A 19,305-nucleotide genomic window follows, 5' to 3' on the forward strand; every position below is an offset into this window, starting at 1 on the left:
GCTAATCACCTTCTAATTGGATTCCTCTGCTGTAGGTGGAACAGGAATAGAAACATCCGTTTTTAGAAACAAGTGACAAGTCAGATTTTTGTCCCTTTGATGGAATTATGGGAAAGAGCAGTGTTTCTAATGTATGTACGAAAAGGAAAGAAGTTTCCTGTGAGGATTTGCCCATTGGCCGCTTTGGGGGATGGAAATGTTAGCAGGTGGGCTGGGGACCTCCGCCTGCGGTGCTCTGTGGAGTGGAGACGGCTGATCAGAGGGCTGAGCCAGCGGCCTCCCTCCCAGCTGATGGGGCCGTTTCAGTATCTCCCCTGAAGGTTCCTGCTGTCCCAGCAGGATCCAAATTAAACCATAGCTGGTGGAGCCATTGCTCTTACCCCTTAGATATACACCTTTAAGTGCAGATTTGTCGATACCTGAGCGCCTTCTCTGTCTTGTTTTTCTTTCTCCTAAGAGCCTGGCTTTCGCCCTGGCTTTTCTGCGGTTCTCACTGTCTTACTAACGCCCCTGTGCTGTTTTTCCTTACCCTGCCTGCTACAGGGAGCTTGAAGACTCCGGGAGGGAGCAGCGTGGGGATGCTGGACTTGGGCGGAGGATCCACTCAGATCGCCTTCCTGCCTCGCGTGGAGGTAAGGAGCCCTCTTCCCACCCTGAGGCCACCCCCACGGGGTTGTAGGGTGGGGCCTGCCGAGGTGCTGCGGGGTGGGGTTGGGGTGGAGTTGGCCAGGCTTCTGGACCTCTGAGGTCATTTCCTCATCTGGGAGTGGGACTCACTCACAGATGATGCTTCTGGCTTGGAGTTTTAATTCCACCAGGAAAAAAGCCATAAATAGAAAGTTGGTCTTTTGAGGGTTGACAAATTAGAGAATAACTGGAAACATTTGGGCCAGAGAATGTGAAGTGCTGCCTCCCTTCCCTTCAGGGTTCTGAGTGGAACGAGAGCAGAATGATTTTGTGCAGTTCGTAGGTTGGGAGGGAGCTTCCAGCCTTTTCAAGATAAATATCCTAAAGATGAAAACACTTCCCATTGAGGCATCTGCTGCTCTAAAAACAGTTCCCTCCTCACCCACTCACCCTCCTGTTGTGGGTAGTTCCCGTGGAAGAGTGGGCTTGTAGGCTCTGCTGTGATTGCCATTCTGGCTGGGCCATGTTTGTCAGCATGGGAGAGGTTGCCTGTAGGAAGGAAGCACCGTTCTCCGTTCTCCGGAGGCCCAGATGTTGGCTCCTCATTGCCTGCTCCTGTCTTGCAGCCAGCCACCTGGTGAAAGCTCATTTCATTGTCTGCACCTGAGCATCCCTGTTCTTTCAAAGGAATTCAGTGAGTAGGGCAGAATGTTCTAGAAAGACCAGCAGGAGGCATAGTTACCCTCTTCTTCCCCAGGGCACACTGGAGGCCTCGCCGCCTGGTTACCTGACGGCCCTGAGGATGTTTAACAGGACCTACAAGCTCTATTCCTACAGGTCTGCTTTTGGGAACTCCGGTGGGGAAGTGCTGTCGGGTGGGGAAGTGCTGTGGGGAAGTGCTGCCGGGTGGGGAAGTGCTGTCGGGTGGGGAAGTGCTGTGGGGAAGTGCTGTGGGGAAGTGCTGTCGGGTGGGGAAGTGCTGTGGGGAAGTGCTGCCAGGTGGGGAAGTGCCGGCGGCTGGGGAAGTGCTGTGGGGAAGTGCTGCCGGGTGGGGAAGTGCTGTCAGGTGGGGAAGTGCTGAGGGGAAGTGCTGCCGGCTGTGGAAGTGCTGTGGGGAAGTGCTGCTGGGTGGGGAAGTGCCATGGGGAAGTGCTGCTGGGTGGGGAAGTGCTGCTGGGTGGGGAAGTGCTGCTGGGTGGGGAAAGTGCTGCCAGCTGGGGAAGTGCTGCCGGCTGGGGAAGTGCTGTGGGGAAGTGCTGCTGGGTGGGGGGTGGGGGCATGCAGCTCCTGGAGCCTCGCACAGCCCTCTTGAGCTCATGGATGGCAGATCGGAATCCCCATGCTGAGAATCCACCCGGACCTCTCTCTCCCTCTCCTCCCTCCTCCTCTGTCTTCCTCCTTCATCCTTTAATTAGCTACACTCTAATCACATCTCTCCTTTCATGCTTATGCTGTTCTGCTTTGGAGGAAATTTGAGAAGTAGGAGGAGCCATGGGCCATGCAGGAGTGCACCCTATGGCCACATGGCACCTTCAGTCAATTCTTTTATAAGGCAGGAGCATCCCAGACTGGGGTTCATGTCTGCAGCTCCTGGATGAGCTCCTGCCATGTGTTGAATTAATTAGCTAAATCCCCTAAACTCTACAGAGGAGGCTTTTGGAAGGAGCAGAGAAGCTCACTGACTGCCTTGCTGTGAGCTCCCCCTTCCCCACTAGCGCTGGGTCCCAGTGGTGAGTGTGTTGTGCCCTGTGCCTGCTGTGGCACCCGCCCTCACCGAGGTGTCATTCCCACAGCTACCTTGGGCTGGGGCTGATGTCAGCACGCCTGGCGATCCTGGGCGGCGTGGAGGGGCAGCCTGGTAAGTGGACATGTTGCCTGGGGCCCCCTCTCTTTGCCTCTGCCCTCCATTGTCAGTGGGAACAAGGAGCCCCTCGGGAGGGCAGCAGCTTGGCCCTGGAGTAGAGGTCCCTCTGCCCTCCTACCCCGCTGCTGCCCCACTGCATGCTGGGCACCTGGTCAGGCCAGGGCATGTGAGGGGGGGTGTGCTGCTGACCTTGTTGCTGGCACCCTGGTGGGGCACGAATCCAGGTTGGTGGTATACCTGGCCCAGCTAATTTTTGTATTTTTAGTAGAAATGGGGTTTCACCGTGTTGGGCAGGGTGGTCTCTAACTCCTGCCCTCAAGTGATTGCCCACCTCAGCCTCCCAAAGTGCTGGGATTATAGGTATGAGCCACCACACCCAGCCCCAAGCTGTTGTTTAAAAGATGCTGGTGGGGCTGGGCGCAGTGGCTCACTCCTGTAATCCCAGCACTTTGGGAGGCCGAGGCTGGTGGATCACGAGGTCAAGAGATTGAGACTGTCCTGGTCAACATGGTGAAACCTGGTCTCTACTAAAAATACAAAAATTAGCTGGGCATGGTGGCGCGCGCCTGTAGTCCCAGCTACTCAGGAGGCTGAGGCAGGAGAATTGCTTGAACCCAGGAGGGGCGGAGGTTGCAGTGAGCCGAGATCGAGCCATTGCACTCCAGCCTGGGTAACAAGAGTGAAACTTCGACTCAAAAAAAAAAAGATGCTGGTGAAATTCCTTCTGAAGCACTGAGCTGAGGGTTCTAGGAACCTGGGGAACTGCACACTCATCCCCTACTTTGGGAGCCAGCTCTAGGGATGTGAAGAGAGGACCTTGTTCTCTACACAGCACCAGAGGGCCCTGGGAGTGCTGAACTCTTGCTGTCAGGGAAAGGTTTTCTCTCTCACTCATGATTCCAGACTTGCAAGAATGTCCCTCCTCTCTTGCTCCATGAAGAATCATGAAATGTGAGCTAGGCTTTTCCTGAGAAGTGCAGTTTGGAGTTGGCCTGGGGATGCAGCCTGCATCCAGGCCAGGGCCAGGGCCTCTGCTCCTCACCATGGGTGTCATGGTGGGCAGGCACTCAGGAGAGCTCAGGATTGCTGTGGCCTGCTTCAGGGCTGGGGACTCAGCCCTGAGGCTGGTGGCGCCTATTTTCCCTGATGGAACTGACCAGGCCATAGCGGCCTTCCCAAGGCCTTGGTATCTGATGTGTGCATGAGGCGCTCATCAGCGCCCACCTGTGCTCCAGCCAAATGCCCATCTCTGGACGCCCACCACCCTACTGGCCCAGCACCCCTGCCCACCTCTTCCAAGGGCCCGGTATCTGACAGAGCAGGATGTTCAATAGAACTTCCATTCTCCCATGCACACCTGCTTCAGTTATGGAACTTCCATTCTCCATGCACACCTGCTCCAGTTATGGAACTTCCATCCTCCATGCACACCTGCTTCAGTTATGGAACTTCCATCCTCCATGCACACCTGCTCCAGTTATGGAACTTCCATTCTCCATGCACACCTGCTCCAGTTATGGAACTTCCATCCTCCATGCACACCTGCTTCAGTTATGGAACTTCCATCCTCCATGCACACCTGCTCCAGTTATGGAACTTCCATTCTCCCATGCACACCCTGCTCCAGTTATGGAACTTCCATCCTCCATGCACACCTGCTTCATTAATGGAACTTCCATTCTCCCATGCACACCCTGCTTCAGTTATGGAACTTCCATTCTCCCATGCACGCCCTGCTTCAGTTATGGAACTTCCATTCTCCCATGCACACCTGCTCCAGTTATGGAACTTCCATTCTCCCATGCACACCCTGCTCCAGTTATGGAACTTCCATCCTCCATGCACACCTGCTTCATTAATGGAACTTCCATTCTCCCATGCACGCCCTGCTTCAGTTATGGAACTTCCATTCTCCCGTGCACACCCTGCTCCAGTTATGGAACTTCCATCCTCCATGCACACCTGCTTCATTAATGGAACTTCCATTCTCCCATGCACACCTGCTCCAGTTATGGAACTTCCATTCTCCCATGCACACCTGCTTCAGTTATGGAACTTCCATTCTCCCATGCACACCTGCTCCAGTTATGGAACTTCCATCCTCCATGCACACCTGCTTCAGTTATGGAACTTCCATTCTCCATGCACACCCTTCTTCAGTTATGGAACTTCCATTCTCCATGCACACCTGCTTCAGTTATGGAACTTCCATCCTCCATGCACACCCTTCCTCAGTTATGGAACTTCCATTCTCCATGCACACCCTGCTTCAGTTATGGAACTTCCATTCTCCCATGCACACCTGCTCCAGTTATGGAACTTCCATTCTCCATGCACACCTGCTTCAGTTATGGAACTTCCATTCTCCATGCACACCTGCTCCAGTTATGGAACTTCCATTCTCCCATGCACACCTGCTCCAGTTATGGAACTTCCATTCTCCATGCACACCTGCTTCAGTTATGGAACTTCCATTCTCCCATGCACACCCTGCTCCAGTTATGGAACTTCCATTCTCCCATGCACACCTGCTCCAGTTATGGAACTTCCATTCTCCATGCACACCCTGCTCCAGTTATGGAACTTCCATTCTCCCATGCACACCTGCTCCAGTTATGGAACTTCCATTCTCCATGCACACCTGCTTCAGTTATGGAACTTCCATTCTCCATGCACACCCTTCTTCAGTTATGGAACTTCCATTCTCCCATGCACACCCTGCTGCAGTTATGGAACTTCCATCCTCCATTCACACCTGCTCCAGTTATGGAACTTCCATCTTCCATGCACACCCTGCTTCAGTTTTTTCTTTCAAATCCTGGTGTTTATCTTCATAATGATATTTTTTTTGTTGCAAACAAAAACCATGTCCATGTCTTAGAAACACCTGCAGCCCTCATTCTAGGACCAAAAAAACATCTAATATTTAGCCAGTGAGACAAGACAGGTACGTCTTTGCCCCTCGTGGTTTCCAGGGAGTCGAGGCTCAGCCCCGGAGGCCTCTCCCACCCAGCAGCACAGCAGGAGGGTCTCGTGGTTTTCTTGTCAGGCTGTGCAGAGTGCCTGTTTCGGACATGTGGAGGCTGTGAGGAGCCAGGCGAATGAGTCTCTCATAACAGACTGCCCCAAGTAGAGTGAAAGAACAGCACACAGCAGTCACGGCTGGAACCTCACGGCTGACTGCAAAGGTTCATCTGGGTGGCACCTCCGTTGCAGTCCTGGGGGTTTGTGCACATGCCGTGGCTGGGTGGCTGCCTAGACCCCCGCTAGGGTCCTGGGGTTCTGCTCATGTGCCTGTGGCTGTACAGCTGTCTAGACCTGGACACTCTTCCACATGGCCTCATCCCAGCACAGCAGCCTGGGCTGCTTTTGGGCAGCTTCAAAAAAGGAAGGCTGCCTTGAGGCCCCCATTTCCTGCCCATTTCATCAAGGACAGGAGGCCCAGGCCAGAGTCCAGGAATGGGACCAGCACCTCTTGGTGGGACAGCAACCTGCTCTCCTAGAGGGTGATGCTGGGGCCAGCCCTGAGACCAGTACACTTCCTTTGCTGGTTTTGAGCCCCCGGCTTATGTGTATTAGAGCAGCAGATTCCATTCAAGGCATGGTGGCATTTGGCAGCACTTGTCCTGGCCCTGCCACCAACTTGCCAGCTACTCACAGCCTCAGTCACCTATAAAACTGGGTGATGATGGCTCTCCTCCTAAGAGGACTGTCATCACATTGACTGAACAGCCCTTGGCCCAGGGCCGTGAGCTGGGCGTGGTCCTGGTAGCAGTGTGCTTCCTGGCGGATAAGGCTTTGCTGCAGCCTCCCAGGGAGATATTGCCTCCCCAGTGAACCTGGAAGCCGCCACCACTCAGGTTCCCCCATCCCATGACGAGCCAGGGCCTCTGCAACTCCTGGCTGGGCTCTGGTCCACAGCGGTGATGTACCTTCCTTTTTCCTTCCCTGTTAAATCTCCGTTTCAGCTGAGGATGGAAAGGAGTTGGTCAGCCCTTGCTTGTCTCCCAGTTTCAAAGGAGAATGGGAACATGCCGAAGTCACATACAGGATTTCGGGTCAGAAAACAGGTATGGGGGGGATTTGCTGCTTTTTGGCTTCTGAGGGTGAAAGTGGCAGCCTCCCCTCCCCGATGCCTTTCCCACAACCTATGGGACGCTTCATGGGAGGCTCCCGAACTCTCCCAGAAGAGCCTGCACCTGCCATGGAAGTGGGGGTGGTTCAGCTGCAGGCGGCCTATGCCTGTGCTGAGCGGCTCCCTCCCTCAGCCTCTGCTCCGTGCTCCCCTGTCTGTCAGCAGAAGCTTCCTCCTGAGGGCTGATTTCCTAACAGGACTATAGGGAAGAAGGACTGGGCCAGCTCGGGGCTGAGATGCAGGGCTGGGGCTGGGGGCCCAGGCACTCTGTGTAGAGGGAGGATCTGCTCCCCACCGTCCTGTTCGAGGCCATGGAGCCCACTCTCCCACTGGCTCTGGGCAGGCTCTGGTGCTCTGCGCCCTTGCAGTTTCTTCTGAGAGAAATGTTCAAACACCACTCTCAGACTGGGCACTGGGCATGAGGGGTTGCCTTCAGCCAACGTGCAGGTCCCTGCAACTCGGTCACCCACTGGTGTACGTGCCAGGGGCCCACACCAGGCACAGCAGGACCAGCCAGCCACGTCCCACAGGAGGAGCCAGCCAGTGAAGTTCATCGGAAAGGCCTTCCAGGAGAACTAACACAGGGGTGGGGGTCTGAGAGGGTGATGGCAGCTGTGACTAGGACAGCCAAGGACAGCCTCGTGGGGTGACATGGGATCTGAGACAGGAGGAGGTTGAGAGAAGCTGCGCAGATCTGAAGCAGCAGCACCCCAGGGTGTGCAATAGCATAACCCTGGGCCCTCTGGCAGCTACTGTGTTTAATGAATGAGGAGGAGGTGGTGTGACTTGGCAAGGGACAGCAGGAGGAAATGAGGTCGAAGGGCTGGGGCATGGGTCTGTCGACCACAGGAACTCTGGACGGGGTCTGGTGGAGCAGAACTGGGGAGGCCGGGTAGAGGCGTGGGGCGAACAAGCGCCCTCAGACGACCACGCAGTCCATTGGCCTCTGGGGTCCTCTGTTTCTGCTCTACCCACAGCTGTGAGAGCTTGGCAAGTGAGGTGGGCCTCCACTTCCTCATCTGTGACATAGGGAGGGTGCAGGCCCCACTGAGGAAGTAGGACACAGGGCTGGCAGAGGGGAAATGCAGGGCAGATGGTCCCAACAGGCCAGAGGCCGGCTGGTGTCAGGCGTCAGCAGCCTCCTTCTCAGAGTCCAGGACTGCAGCTGCCTTGGTGCCCACGGTCTTTGCTCCCTGCTGGCCGGAACCAGCAGTGACCTGGCTCCTGAGGGCTTCTCTTGACCTGTCGGGGGAGCAGCCCCAACTTGGGGTGGGGTCTTAGGGGCTTCTAGACCTGCCTTTCCTGACAATTCAGGTCAGGGTCTCAAGTCCCGTAGGATGGACCCTGAGCAGCTGTGAGGCCTCAGTGATCAGATCCCGCTGACTGCCAGCCATGTGCTTGTCCCCAGCGGCAAACCTGCATGAGCTATGTGCCACCAGAGTGTCGGAGGTCCTTCGAAACAGAGTGCACAGGACGGAGGAAGTGAAGCATGTGGACTTCTATGCTTTCTCCTACTATTACGACCTTGCAGCCGGCGTGGGGCTCATAGGTAAGGGGGCCTAGATGGGCTGACCAGGAAGGTCAGGGCAGGGAAGGGCAGGGGCGGAGGGTGTGTGCTGCTTGAGGCAGAGGGCTGGTGGCAGGTGAGCAACCCTGTTGTCGCATCCCCACAAGAGGCCAGAAGTAGATTTGAGAAGGCGTCTCATCCTGAATAGCAAGAAGTCCCCTTTTTATAGATGGATCAGTTTTTGAACCCTTCAGTGAAACCTTGTGGCTGGTGACTTGCTGTTGATTCCAGTTCCTGCTGGAGGGCAGGTCCTTCCCTCCACTGACTCACATTGTCTCAGACTCAGCTGCTCTGCCCCACCTTGTAGCACTGGCTACAGGAGGCCTCCTGGGGCCTGCGGGTGGCTGCCCTGTCCCCATGGGAGAGATCACCTCACTGAATGTAGACTCTCTCTGACTCCCCCTGCCCAGCCCAGGAAGCCAGATCAGGCCAGAAAAGGGTATTCGGAGTTGGCCAAGGCTGGTGGCCATCAGGCTGTGGGGACTCTGAAGGGGTTGCAGAGTCACTGTTGTGGTGAGAACAGCAGAACGTATGCCCTGCGAGAGGGATAAAAACAGTTTCAAATCAGAAGCTGATGTCATGGTGCTGGCCCTCTGGTCCCATGGCCTCTGGCAGGTCTCCATCCTGGCCTGGGTGGAAGGTGGGTGGTCAAGATGGAAGGCCACCATAAACCATCCCTCACTTTATTTTTTAAGTCCTTTTTTTTTAACATTTGGGAAACATACCAGTGCTATGGCTTCAGGAAACATTCCCATTTCATTTTTCTGAACTTAAACTTGAGATTTTACTCAATTTGAGGTCCCGGGTTCCTGGTAAGCTTTTTTGAGGGACACGGCAGGGTTGGGATGTGGGGTGACCCTCTCAGCCCCCGTGCCCACCACATGGCGTGTCAACCAGAAGCCACCTTCAGCACACATGGGTGGCCCCCTGCAGCTACAGGGCCTGTCTCGGAAGCCAGTCAGCACCTTGGGGCTCTGGGGCCAGTGTTCACCATTCTAGCTTCACATCTCTGCAGCACTGCTGGCCTCGCAGTGCTCTTGCAGACTGGGTGTTGTATCTCCAACAGATGCAGAGAAGGGAGGCAGCCTGGTGGTGGGGGACTTTGAGATCGCCGCCAAGTACGGTGAGTGACACTGCAGGGACAGTCGCCCATGACACTTAAGATGCAGGCACTGGCCCCGACTCTCCTGGGTGTAGCCCCTCCTAATGGTGGCCACAGGCAAGGGCCTTGGCGGCCCCAGCTGGAAAAAGGCCACTATCCTCGTCCCACCCTCATGGGGTCATGAGGAACCAGGTTCCTTGATTCCCCCTCCTCTGATGCCATTTTGCTGCTGCTAGGGTAACCCTAAAAGTGATTTCCCCAGTAAGTTCATGATTGTCACATGACCCTAAAGAAGCCGAGGCCCTACAGAGTGGAGCCAGGGATGTGGGGGTGGAGGGCTGTCCCTGGGGTTGCAGATGATTAGCCCAGAAGACCCTGCGCCACACACCTCATCCCTCCGCTGTCTCCGGACGCCCAGCCCGGCGGCCGAGCCTTGGTGAACATCTCATGCTCTTTTATCCTTCCGGGTGTGCAGGTCCAAAGAGCTCAACCTTGTACATCTTTCCAGAAAAACTGCTACCCTTCCCCTCCCCCAAAAGTGCTTTTTTAAAGCTTTTGTGTCATTTTCCTATTCGTGACCATGGACACTGGGTATCCACAACTCTGCTCTAGCAGGAAAAGGCTTCAGGCAGAATCCCAGGATGGCTCTTGGTGGATTTGCCCTTCCTCAAGAGCAGGAGTGGATTGTTCTAAGCTGGCTTTGGTGTTTTCTTTCCCCAGAAAGCTTAGGTTTTATTCAGGTTGGCATCTGGGAGAAATGTCCAGGGTCTTCGATGCAGAAATGTGGCCCAGCACCAGGTGGGCAGGTCGCTGTGGAGCCCAGACGGTAGCAGCCAGGGCTGCCTCCCACCTGCCTGTGCTATGCATTTGGCACCTCTGCACTCAGCTGCAGCCTTGTCTGTGAATCTGGAGTGGGTGGAATTGGGGTCTGCACTTGCCCCTCTGTCCTGGGGAGGGAGTCACCCGGAGCCTAATGGGGTGCATCTCATCCCCAGTGTGTCAGACCCTGGAGACGCAGCCGCAGCGCAGCCCCTTCGCGTGCATGGACCTCACCTACGTCACCCTGCTGCTCCAGGAGTTCGGCTTTCCCAGGAGCAAAGTGCTGAAGGTAAGGGTGTCCTCAGGGCACGCCCCAGCCCCTTTATGGAGAGAGGGGCCTGCAACCGCTTTTCCGGTTGCTGGGCTCATGTCACCCCAGCCCATGCCTGGCTTCCAAGGAGCCGCAGCCTCCCGATGTACAAGCCTTTCCTGTCTGTGTGATGGTCCCTCTCCCCACCTCTCTGTCTTTTCAAGCTCACTCGGAAAATCAACAATGTTGAGACCAGCTGGGCTCTGGGGGCCATTTTTCATTACATCGACTCCCTGAACAGACAGAAGAGTCCAGCCTCGTAGTGGCCGAGCCACCCGTCCCCATCAACGGTGGTCTGCATAAACCCTCCTGTCCTGTACATGACTTTATCCTGAGAAGCCACAGTATGGGCTTCGGTGGCACTTTCTACATGCTGGCCCTGGGACTTCCAGAAGGCCTGATGCTGCCCTGGCATCAGCCTCTCCCAGTCACATCTGGCCAGAGGGCTGGGGGCAGTGTCTGGACCTGGGCCCTGCCCAATACCACCTGTCTGCCTGGGCTCCAGGTGGGCAGAAGGACAGAACCATGGGCACACACTGAGGTCGCAGTGTGGCTCCCCACCTGTCCCATCCCTGTGCCTCGTCTGCGGGGCTGTGGCTGCTGCTGTGTGTGTCCCTGTTATGGGACTCTTGTTTTGTCTCCCATCCTGTCGGATTCCTCCCCAGGGCAGAGCTCCCCTTCCCACGAGAGTCTGGGAGATGGAGCAAGCTGTCCTGGCTGCTAGGGGAAGGTTACTGACAGCAGGACGGTGGGTCTGGGCAGCACCACTGTGGACTCTGGACTTGAGTGTGTTTGCCTCTTCCTTGGGTGTGAGTGTGAGTTCACCCAGAGGCCTGCTCTCCTCACACCTTGTGTGGTTTTGGGTTAACCAATGGAGGGAGACACCTCCTTATGGATGGCAGGTGCCTGCCCTTCAGGGAGTCTCCCAGCATGGGAGGCTGCAGGGCCTGGGCTGCTGTCAACGATTTACGGCCGTGCTGCTTGAGCGACATCCCTGTCCTGTGGGTGCCAAGTGATCGTGTAGAAACTGTGTTCTGAGCCCCCTTTTGTGGACACTGACTGTGTCCTGTGAATGTATCGCTACTGTGAGCCGTTGCCGCCCAGCCAGGGCCGTGTCTGGGTCAGCCGAGCTGCGGTCCCAGAACCGCGCTCTCGGTGCAGCGTGGGTGCCAGGGCCCAGCCTTGCCACGTTGCTTCAGTGAATGTACAGCGCTTGGCACAAGCCGAACCTCATGTGTTCCATTCCCAATAAAAGGTTGACGGGGTTTCCCCTCTGGAATTCCTCTCGGTGAGCGACAGCAGCACTTGTCCACCGGGCACCTGAGATCCCTGTTTACTGAAGCTTAGAAAAACTGCCAAAGGGGCTGGCAGAGGGGTCGGCATATTTCCAGTCCGGTCACCATCCCTTCTGAGGACATAGCAGTGGAGGACCCCTGGAGGCTGGGGCTGGGGAGGGTTCTGACTGGTGGCCCTGGCCCTCCCAGCATCTGTTTAGCACAGAGCTCCTCCCCTGCCAGTCCAGCCACCCACAGCACAGCCAGGTGAGGCCTGGGCACATCACCTTGGGTGAGCTGTAAGTCCCCACGTCATTGTGTTCAGCAAAGATCCGGTTTTGGTCTGGAAGTGTCCCACAAGCATCACATGCTGGGGAAACTGCAGACTAGCCCATGCCCTGAGTGCTTGTGCCTGAAGCCCCCTGACCAACTGCAATAGGAGGACAGGATATGGTCCTAGGGCCTCCCAGGGCTGCAGCGAATGCTGACAGAGCCACGTAGTTGAGGCCGGCGCAGAGCAGGAAAGGACGAAAGACAAAAAGAGGAACAGTTTCCTCCCTCCAAGAGCTGGGGCCTCCTAGTGGGCAGGTGCAGGAGAGGGGTCCAGACGGAAACCTTCCTGAGGTCGGAGCAGCTGTAAGCCTGCAGGGCATTCAGGAAGGGAGGAAGGGAGGATGGCCACGCTGCACAACCCAGTGCAGCCCCAACCCTGGAGGCTGCAGGGAGACCCTGGGACAGGAATGAACCCCTCACAGAACTGGAGCCAGCTATTCTCTGCCTAGCAGTCTCCCCAAAATGTAAATGTCTGGAGGTCAGCGTATGACACAGGCTGAGAAAGAGAGCAGGAGAGATGGTCCCTCAATGAGTCAAAAGTCGCATTAGGACTAGGGCTAGGAAGCTTTCTTCTGGTGGGCGTTAGAAGGCCTGTCCTCCCCACACTTGCCTCCCCCGCCTGGGCTGGGTCCCCGCCAGTGCCTTTACTTCCATGATATACACCAGTTTAAATATTTAAAGAACTCCGGAGGCTGAGAGTCGAAGACGCATAAAGGTAAAGCCAAAATCAATTTGGCCCATTTAAAGAAGGCCGGTAACCTCGTGCCTGAATAAGGCAAACAACTGGAAGTTTCCCAAAAGTGCACCAAAGAAGTCATGGAATATTTCTGGGCCCAGCAAATTATGCAAGTCATTTCTCTCTGAGTGTCTTTGTGATAATGAAGTAGATTCGTTTGTCAAAAATAGCTGCACAGGCACATCGTGGTACAAAGAAGCAAACGGATTGCTGGAAAGTTCTGTTCCCTCGGGACGTGTGCGCTGATGAGCTTAGACGTGTCCACGCTTCACACGCTGCCCCTGTCCGCGTGCCCCACGCCGCTTAGCACCCATGGCTGCCCACTGAGTTGCCTCAGTCCTGCAGTCCCTGTGTCTGGGTGGCAGGTCCCCAGAGCAGTAAGTTTCAAGGCATAAGCAGACATCGCCATGTTTCCGCCATCCTGCTGGACAAGCACTGGTGCTGGCCTCCCCCATGTCCTAAAAGTTTAATCGTTACCATTCTGTCAGATTAAAAAAATGCTAACTGGTAGTTTGAATGTGCTTGGATCTAATTCACGTGGTATATCTGTTATATTTCTGTGAAATATCTGCTCTTATGCCTTGCCAGTTTTCTATAAGATTGTCATTATTTTGTTAATTGTAGATCTTTATTTATTAAGGAAATTAGCCCATTGTGATAGTGTGTTCAAAATGTTCCCCCTTTTTATGATCACTTTTTTACTTTGTGGTGTTTTATTCAATGCACATGACTATTTTTATTTAAACTAATCCTATTTATATGATCAAATTTGCATATTCACATAAATTTATCTGTGACTTCCAGGTTTCATGTCATAATTAGGAAGGCTTCTCCACAAAGATAGTTTTAAAAGTCAACCGAAAGGTATTTTTATAGTTTTAGTTTCTTAACCTTTTTTTGGTTTTTTATTTATATATTTATTTTGAGAGAGTCTTGTTCTGTCACCCAGGCTAAAGTATGGTGGCACAATCTCAGGTCACTGCACTGTCCACCTCCCAGGTTCAAGCAATTCTCCTGCCTCATCCTCTTGAGTAGCTGGGACTATAGGCGCCCACTACCACGCCCAGCTAATTTTTGTATCTTTAGTAGAGATGGAGTTTCACCATCTCGGCTTTGGACTCCTGACCGGTGATCCACCCATCTCGGTACCCCAAAGTGATGGGATTACAGGTGTGAGCCACCATGCCCTACCTTAACGTTTTTTAATATGTTCGGGCGCAACAAATCATTGTTGCGGGGTGCATTTTATTTTCAGAACCATTTCAGGGTTGTCAGAAGGAAAATGTGGCCAGGCACAGTGGCTCACGCCTGTAATCCCAGCACTTTGGAGTACGGAGATGGATGGATCACCAGTCAGGAGTTCACAGCCAAGATGGTGAAACTCCATCTCTACTGAAGATACAAAAATTAGCCAGGCGTGGTAGTGGGTGCCTATAGTACCAGCTACTGGGCAGGCGGGCAGATCACCTGCGGTCAGGAGTTCGAGACCAGCCTGGCCAACATGGTGAAACCCATCTCTACTAAAAATACAAAAAAAATTAGTGGGGCATGGTGGTGCACTCCTATAATCCCAGCTACTTGGGAGGCTGAAGCACAAGAATTGCTGGAACCCAGGAGGCGGAGGTTGCAGAGAGCCGAGATCAAGCCACTGCACTCCAGCCTGGGCAACAGTGAGACTTCATCTCAAACAAACAAAAAGGCAAATGTGATATTCAGACTGGGGTAATAGCATTTTTGGATAAAATCAAAGATGATGAGAATGAGGCAGTTCCAGGACAGAGCTCTCAGGAGCACACAGGTCACAGCCATCAGTAGCAGAGTCCCCAGGCGAAGTCTTTGAGGAGCCGCACTTGGGCGTGCAGTCTCTGGTAGAGGCTTTTAATATGACCTATGTGGAAGCCACGAGATGTGGGGCATGTTTGAAACAACTGGAGCTGTTCATCCTGCAATGAGGAACTTTTGGCTGGACAGGAATGTGATGTGTCTTCACTGTTACCTGAAGGATTGTCAGACGCTGGCCTTTGCCGTGTGGCTCCTGAGGCGGCAGGAGTTACAGGGACACTGCTGTAGGATTTCTCACTCAAGCAATGACCAATGTGCAGGGCTAAGCCTGGCGTGTCCTTGGGATGTGCCCTTTCGCCTGTGGGCATCTGAGTGCTTGAGGAAGGACCTGCATGAATGAGAGGTTAGAGTCAGCTTCTTCCAGCACCCTCACGCTCATCAGATTCTTGGATTCGCCTTGAAAATGATTTTTAAAATCATGGTCAGGTCAGCATACTTACATTATATCTTCCTTAACTGTAAATGAATAACAGTGGTTGTGTTTGTGGAGTGCTTGCTGTGTGTCAACCATGACGCAGGCTGGACTATGTGTTGTGTGGTCAGTCATTGAATCCTCAGCTTCGAGGCAGGTACTATGCATCTCCGTCCTGCCGCCAAGAGCAGCAGGCCTGCAGGAGCTTGGGGACCTACTGGACCCCTGAGACCCGGTTCTGCAGGCTTCCTGCACCCAAAACAGTGGGCCACCTTGCCTCCTGACATGGCAAGTGTCTCCGGAGACATGTTTCCTCATCACATCAGGCCATGTGCTCGTTATTAAAGGCAGGTCTCTGCAGCCAGCTCCAGAACAGTGTGCTTGTAATGCTTACAAAAATAGTGACACGGTCGGTCGAGAGAAATAGTAACTCCCTCTAGGCCTCACTGCGCCTTTATCACTTTGACAGCCTCTGATTATTTTCCTTGTTACTGATTCAGTGGATAAAAGTTTCCGTTTAAGAGCTTAAGTGCAGCCTTGTGAATCTTAGTATCTGCCACATGATTTACGTGGTTCAGAAGCAGACATCCCCCTGTAAGGCGTCCTGTCTCAACAAGCCGCTGTAGAGGTCAGGAGAGCCCAGAGGCACCCTGAGGCACAGCACAGGGTGGTGGGATGGCTCTAAATACAGCTTCCAAGAGGGTCTAGTGCTCAGCTGGCATGGAGATGTTGTTCCTCCAGACCCACCAGGGAGGACAGCCAGGGATCACATGGCTTCGTAAATAAAAATGCCCCAGCTCAGAGGCCTGTGTGGATTTTTTTTTTCTTTTCTTCTTGCACAGGCTGGAGTGCAGTGGCACAATCTCAGCTCACTGCAAACTCCACCTCCCAGATTTAAGCAATTCTCCTGCCTCAGCCTCCCGAGTAGCTGGGATTACAGGCATGCGCCACCACACCAAGCTAATTTTTGTATTTTTAGTAGAGACGGGGTTTCTCCATGTTGGTCAAGCTCATCTCAAACTCCCAACCTCAGATGATCCGCCAGACTCAGCCTCCCAAAGTGCTGGGATTATAGGCGTGAGCAACAGGGAGGCCAGGCACAGTGGTTCACACCTGTAATCCCAACCTTTTGGGAGGCCCAGGCAGGCAGATCACAAGGTCAAGAATTCAAGACCAGGCTGGCCAATATGGTGAAACCCTGTCTCTACTAAAAATAGAAAAATTAGCCAGGTGTGGTGGTGGCAGGTGCCTATAATCCCAGCTACTTGGGAGGCTGAGGCAGGAGAATTGCTTGAACCCAGAAGGCAGAGATTGCAGTGAGCCAAGATTGCACCACTGAACTCCAGCCTGGGCAACAGAGCAAGACTGCATCTCTAAATAAATAAAGCAATGGGGAGAGGCTGGATGCAGTGGCTCGTGCCTGAAATCCCAGCACTTTGGGAGGCCAAGGCAGGTGGATCATTTGAGGCCAGGAATTTGAGAACAGCCTGGCCAACATGGTGAAATGCTGTCTCTATTAAAAATATAAAAATTAGCCAGGCTTGATGGCCCATGCCTGTAATCCCCACTACTTGAGAGGCTGAGGCACAAGAATCACTTGAACCTGGGAGGCAGAGGGAGGTGGAGGTTGCAGTGAGCCGAGATCGTGCCAGTGCACTCCAACCTGTGGGGCAAAGCAAGACTCTCAGAAACAAACAAACAAAAAACCAGGAAGAGTTTTCCTGTTCATAGGCACCTGGGCGGTTTCCTGGTTGGGGCTTTAATGAATGAGGCTTCCGTGACCATCCTGTGCAAGTGTCTTTACAGGCATATGTTTTTATTTCTTTTGGATGAATATCTAAAGGCAGAGTAGCTGGGTTATATGGCATGTGTATGTTTAACTTTATAAGAACCTACCAAGCGATTTTCCCACACAGCTATAACATTTTACACTCCCATGAGCAGTGTGTGAGAGTTCCTGTATAATACCAGGGTTCTCAGCTTTCTGTACATTAAGAGATTTCAAATGATTTTCTTGTTACTGAGTCTCCAGACATTGCATAGTATTCAGCCTTAAAAGAACTGAATTTCTGACCCCCACTATAACACGGTACACCTTGGAAACATTATGCTAAGGTGAAAAAAGCTAGATGCAAAGGGCCCCATAGGGTATGATTGCATTAATGTGAAATGGCCTGGTCACACACTTCATAAAGGTACTATAAACCGTGGACTTGTGCACCCAAACAGGTGGCTTTCTGGTACAAAAATTATGTCTCAGTAAAGCAGTTTGAAAAATGAAGACTCGAACTCTGGAAGGCAACAGTCTGAAAACAATAGGTTTCCTCCAGAAAGTTCCCTTGAGGTAAAGCGAGTTCTTGTCTGCGAGCAGATGACCTTCTCTTGTCTTTTGAGATGTTAGACTTTTTTCAACCTTGTCCTTGTCTCAGCTTAGACGCTGAGAGGGGCATGAGATCTGCTCGTTCGCCGGTGAACCCAAGTCCAGCGTGTTGCCCTGGTGCGGGGCATGGGGGGCGTCCTCAGCCCCCTTTGGAGTGATAGGAGGTTGCCTGGACAAAGAAAGGGAATTGAGATCCCCACACTGGGGGCATTGGTCCTCCTCCACACCCGCACCCCGGCATTTCCTAGAGCAACCCGTGATCCTCTTCTGTTTTCTCAGTGGGTGCGCCTGGCTGGACTCCACCCAAGCCAAACAGGCGAGGTGAAACGCTTGGGCAGAGCAAACAGGCTTTCACCGGGAGCCTTCCTTTCTTCCCCTGGGACAAATCACACTGGGCTCGAAGCCTCTGCTGGAATCCCTCCTGCTCTGCGAGGCCCAGGGTGGCCACGGCCCCTGCCCGATGGGTTTTGAGTCACTCTCGCTCTCTCTGGGTTTTACTGGGACTTAGCAAGGGGTGTTTTTCTGTGGGTAACCCCCATAAAGGCACCGAGGAAGGAGAGCCAAGCAGAATCCCGGCATAATGAAGGCCTGAAGAATATCTCGGTTTATAGTGTTACCACTCAGTTATTTCCTTTTATATAATCCTTTATATAATCATATATGAGTTTATAGAATTAGGGCTCGGAGATTATCTCAGTTTATAGTGTTACTACTCAGTTATTTCCCTTTATGTAATCCTCTATATATAATCATGTTCTTAGCATGCGTGCCTAAAGAAAATCTGCCACCACTCAGTTATTTCCCTCTATCTTGGTTCATAACTGGAGAAATGCCTAGAGGAGACACAGTGCAGAGCATGAAATAAGGAATAAGCAGCTTACAGTCGGAGGAATGTCTGGAGCAGACACAGTGCAGAGCATGATTTAAGGGAAAGCAGTTATGCCAGGACAAGAACCCACGGCCCAGGCGGTGGCGTTCATTATCATAAAGACACCCTGTGTATGGCAGGCTTGGGGCGAGAGCCACTTCTCCTCACAAAGGAGCTGTAGGACCTTGCTCCAGTTCTGTGGAAGGCCGCCCTCAGACCGGCAATCCCTCGAGCATCCCAGGGCTCAAAACCCTTTCGGATAATCGCACCTTGGTGACTGTGAACTTTACCAGCTCTTGCTACTGTGCTGCTTGAAAAGCATCTTCCCATAGAACCCATTGGAAGCTGCCAGTAGGTGGCGGTAACCCTGACAGCTCTGTCACTGCTGTGTGACTTAAAGCATCCTCCTATAAATCTTAGAAGTAGCTTGCCCATAGTTAGAGGTATTGCTCACTGCACCCTCTTCACTGTGCACAGCCCACCTCCGTGCCTCAGTGACCTAATGGGGGTGGACCCCCTACTGCACACGGCCCGTGCCTCGATGACCTAATGGGAATGGACCCCTTGCTCCGCACCGTCCACCTCCTGGCCTCGGTGACCTAATGGGGATGGACCCCTTGTTTTATTGCTCATGACTTTATCACTATCCTTAAAGATGATTTCACTCACTGCCCTCCCCCTCACCTATACACAATAAATACACTTCTGGACATTTGGGGCCTCGCCTGACTCCGCTCATAGGTGGCGTGGCCCCTGGAGCCCAGCTGCGTTTCCCTTGTACTTCTGTGTCCTGCCTCTTTATTTCTCAGATCCTGCGCCTGAGCACAGCATAACGGACACCCCACGACCCTGTGGGGCCCTCGGCCCTACGTTTTTCCAAGAATATTTTCTTACTGAGCCATCATTTTCATGTAACAGAACACACAGATCTTAGGTGTACAGTTCAAATCATTTTGTCAAATGCATGTACCCATGTGGCTCACACCCCCATCAAAATAGAGAACATTTCTATTACCCCCGAAGATTCTGAGCGTCC

General features: G+C 53.3%; 1 protein-coding gene across 8 annotated transcripts in view; it reads left to right on the forward strand.

Annotated features, from left to right (window-relative positions):
• Positions 1-13,277, forward strand: part of ENTPD6 (ectonucleoside triphosphate diphosphohydrolase 6) — a 33,941-nt gene extending 20,664 nt beyond the window's left edge. For 4 of the 8 annotated variants that reach the window (XM_035298527.3, XM_035298529.3, XM_035298526.3 and 1 more), the window contains 8 exons: positions 544-632; positions 1,385-1,464; positions 2,421-2,485; positions 6,460-6,561; positions 8,035-8,175; positions 9,260-9,316; positions 10,291-10,403; positions 10,589-13,277. In XM_035298527.3, coding sequence (XP_035154418.2) covers positions 544-632; positions 1,385-1,464; positions 2,421-2,485; positions 6,460-6,561; positions 8,035-8,175; positions 9,260-9,316; positions 10,291-10,403; positions 10,589-10,687 — 746 coding nt within the window. In that variant the 3' untranslated portion in view covers positions 10,688-13,277. The remainder of the gene's footprint in view (positions 1-543; positions 633-1,384; positions 1,465-2,420; positions 2,486-6,459; positions 6,562-8,034; positions 8,176-9,259; positions 9,317-10,290; positions 10,404-10,588) is intronic. The other 4 variants (XM_078371578.1, XM_078371580.1, XM_035298530.3 and 1 more) reach the window with 1 other exon arrangement.
• Positions 13,278-19,305: the final 6,028 nt, after the last annotated feature.

This window comes from Callithrix jacchus, chromosome 5, assembly GCF_049354715.1.
Source record: "Callithrix jacchus isolate 240 chromosome 5, calJac240_pri, whole genome shotgun sequence".
NCBI classification, from domain to species: domain Eukaryota; kingdom Metazoa; phylum Chordata; class Mammalia; order Primates; family Cebidae; genus Callithrix; species Callithrix jacchus.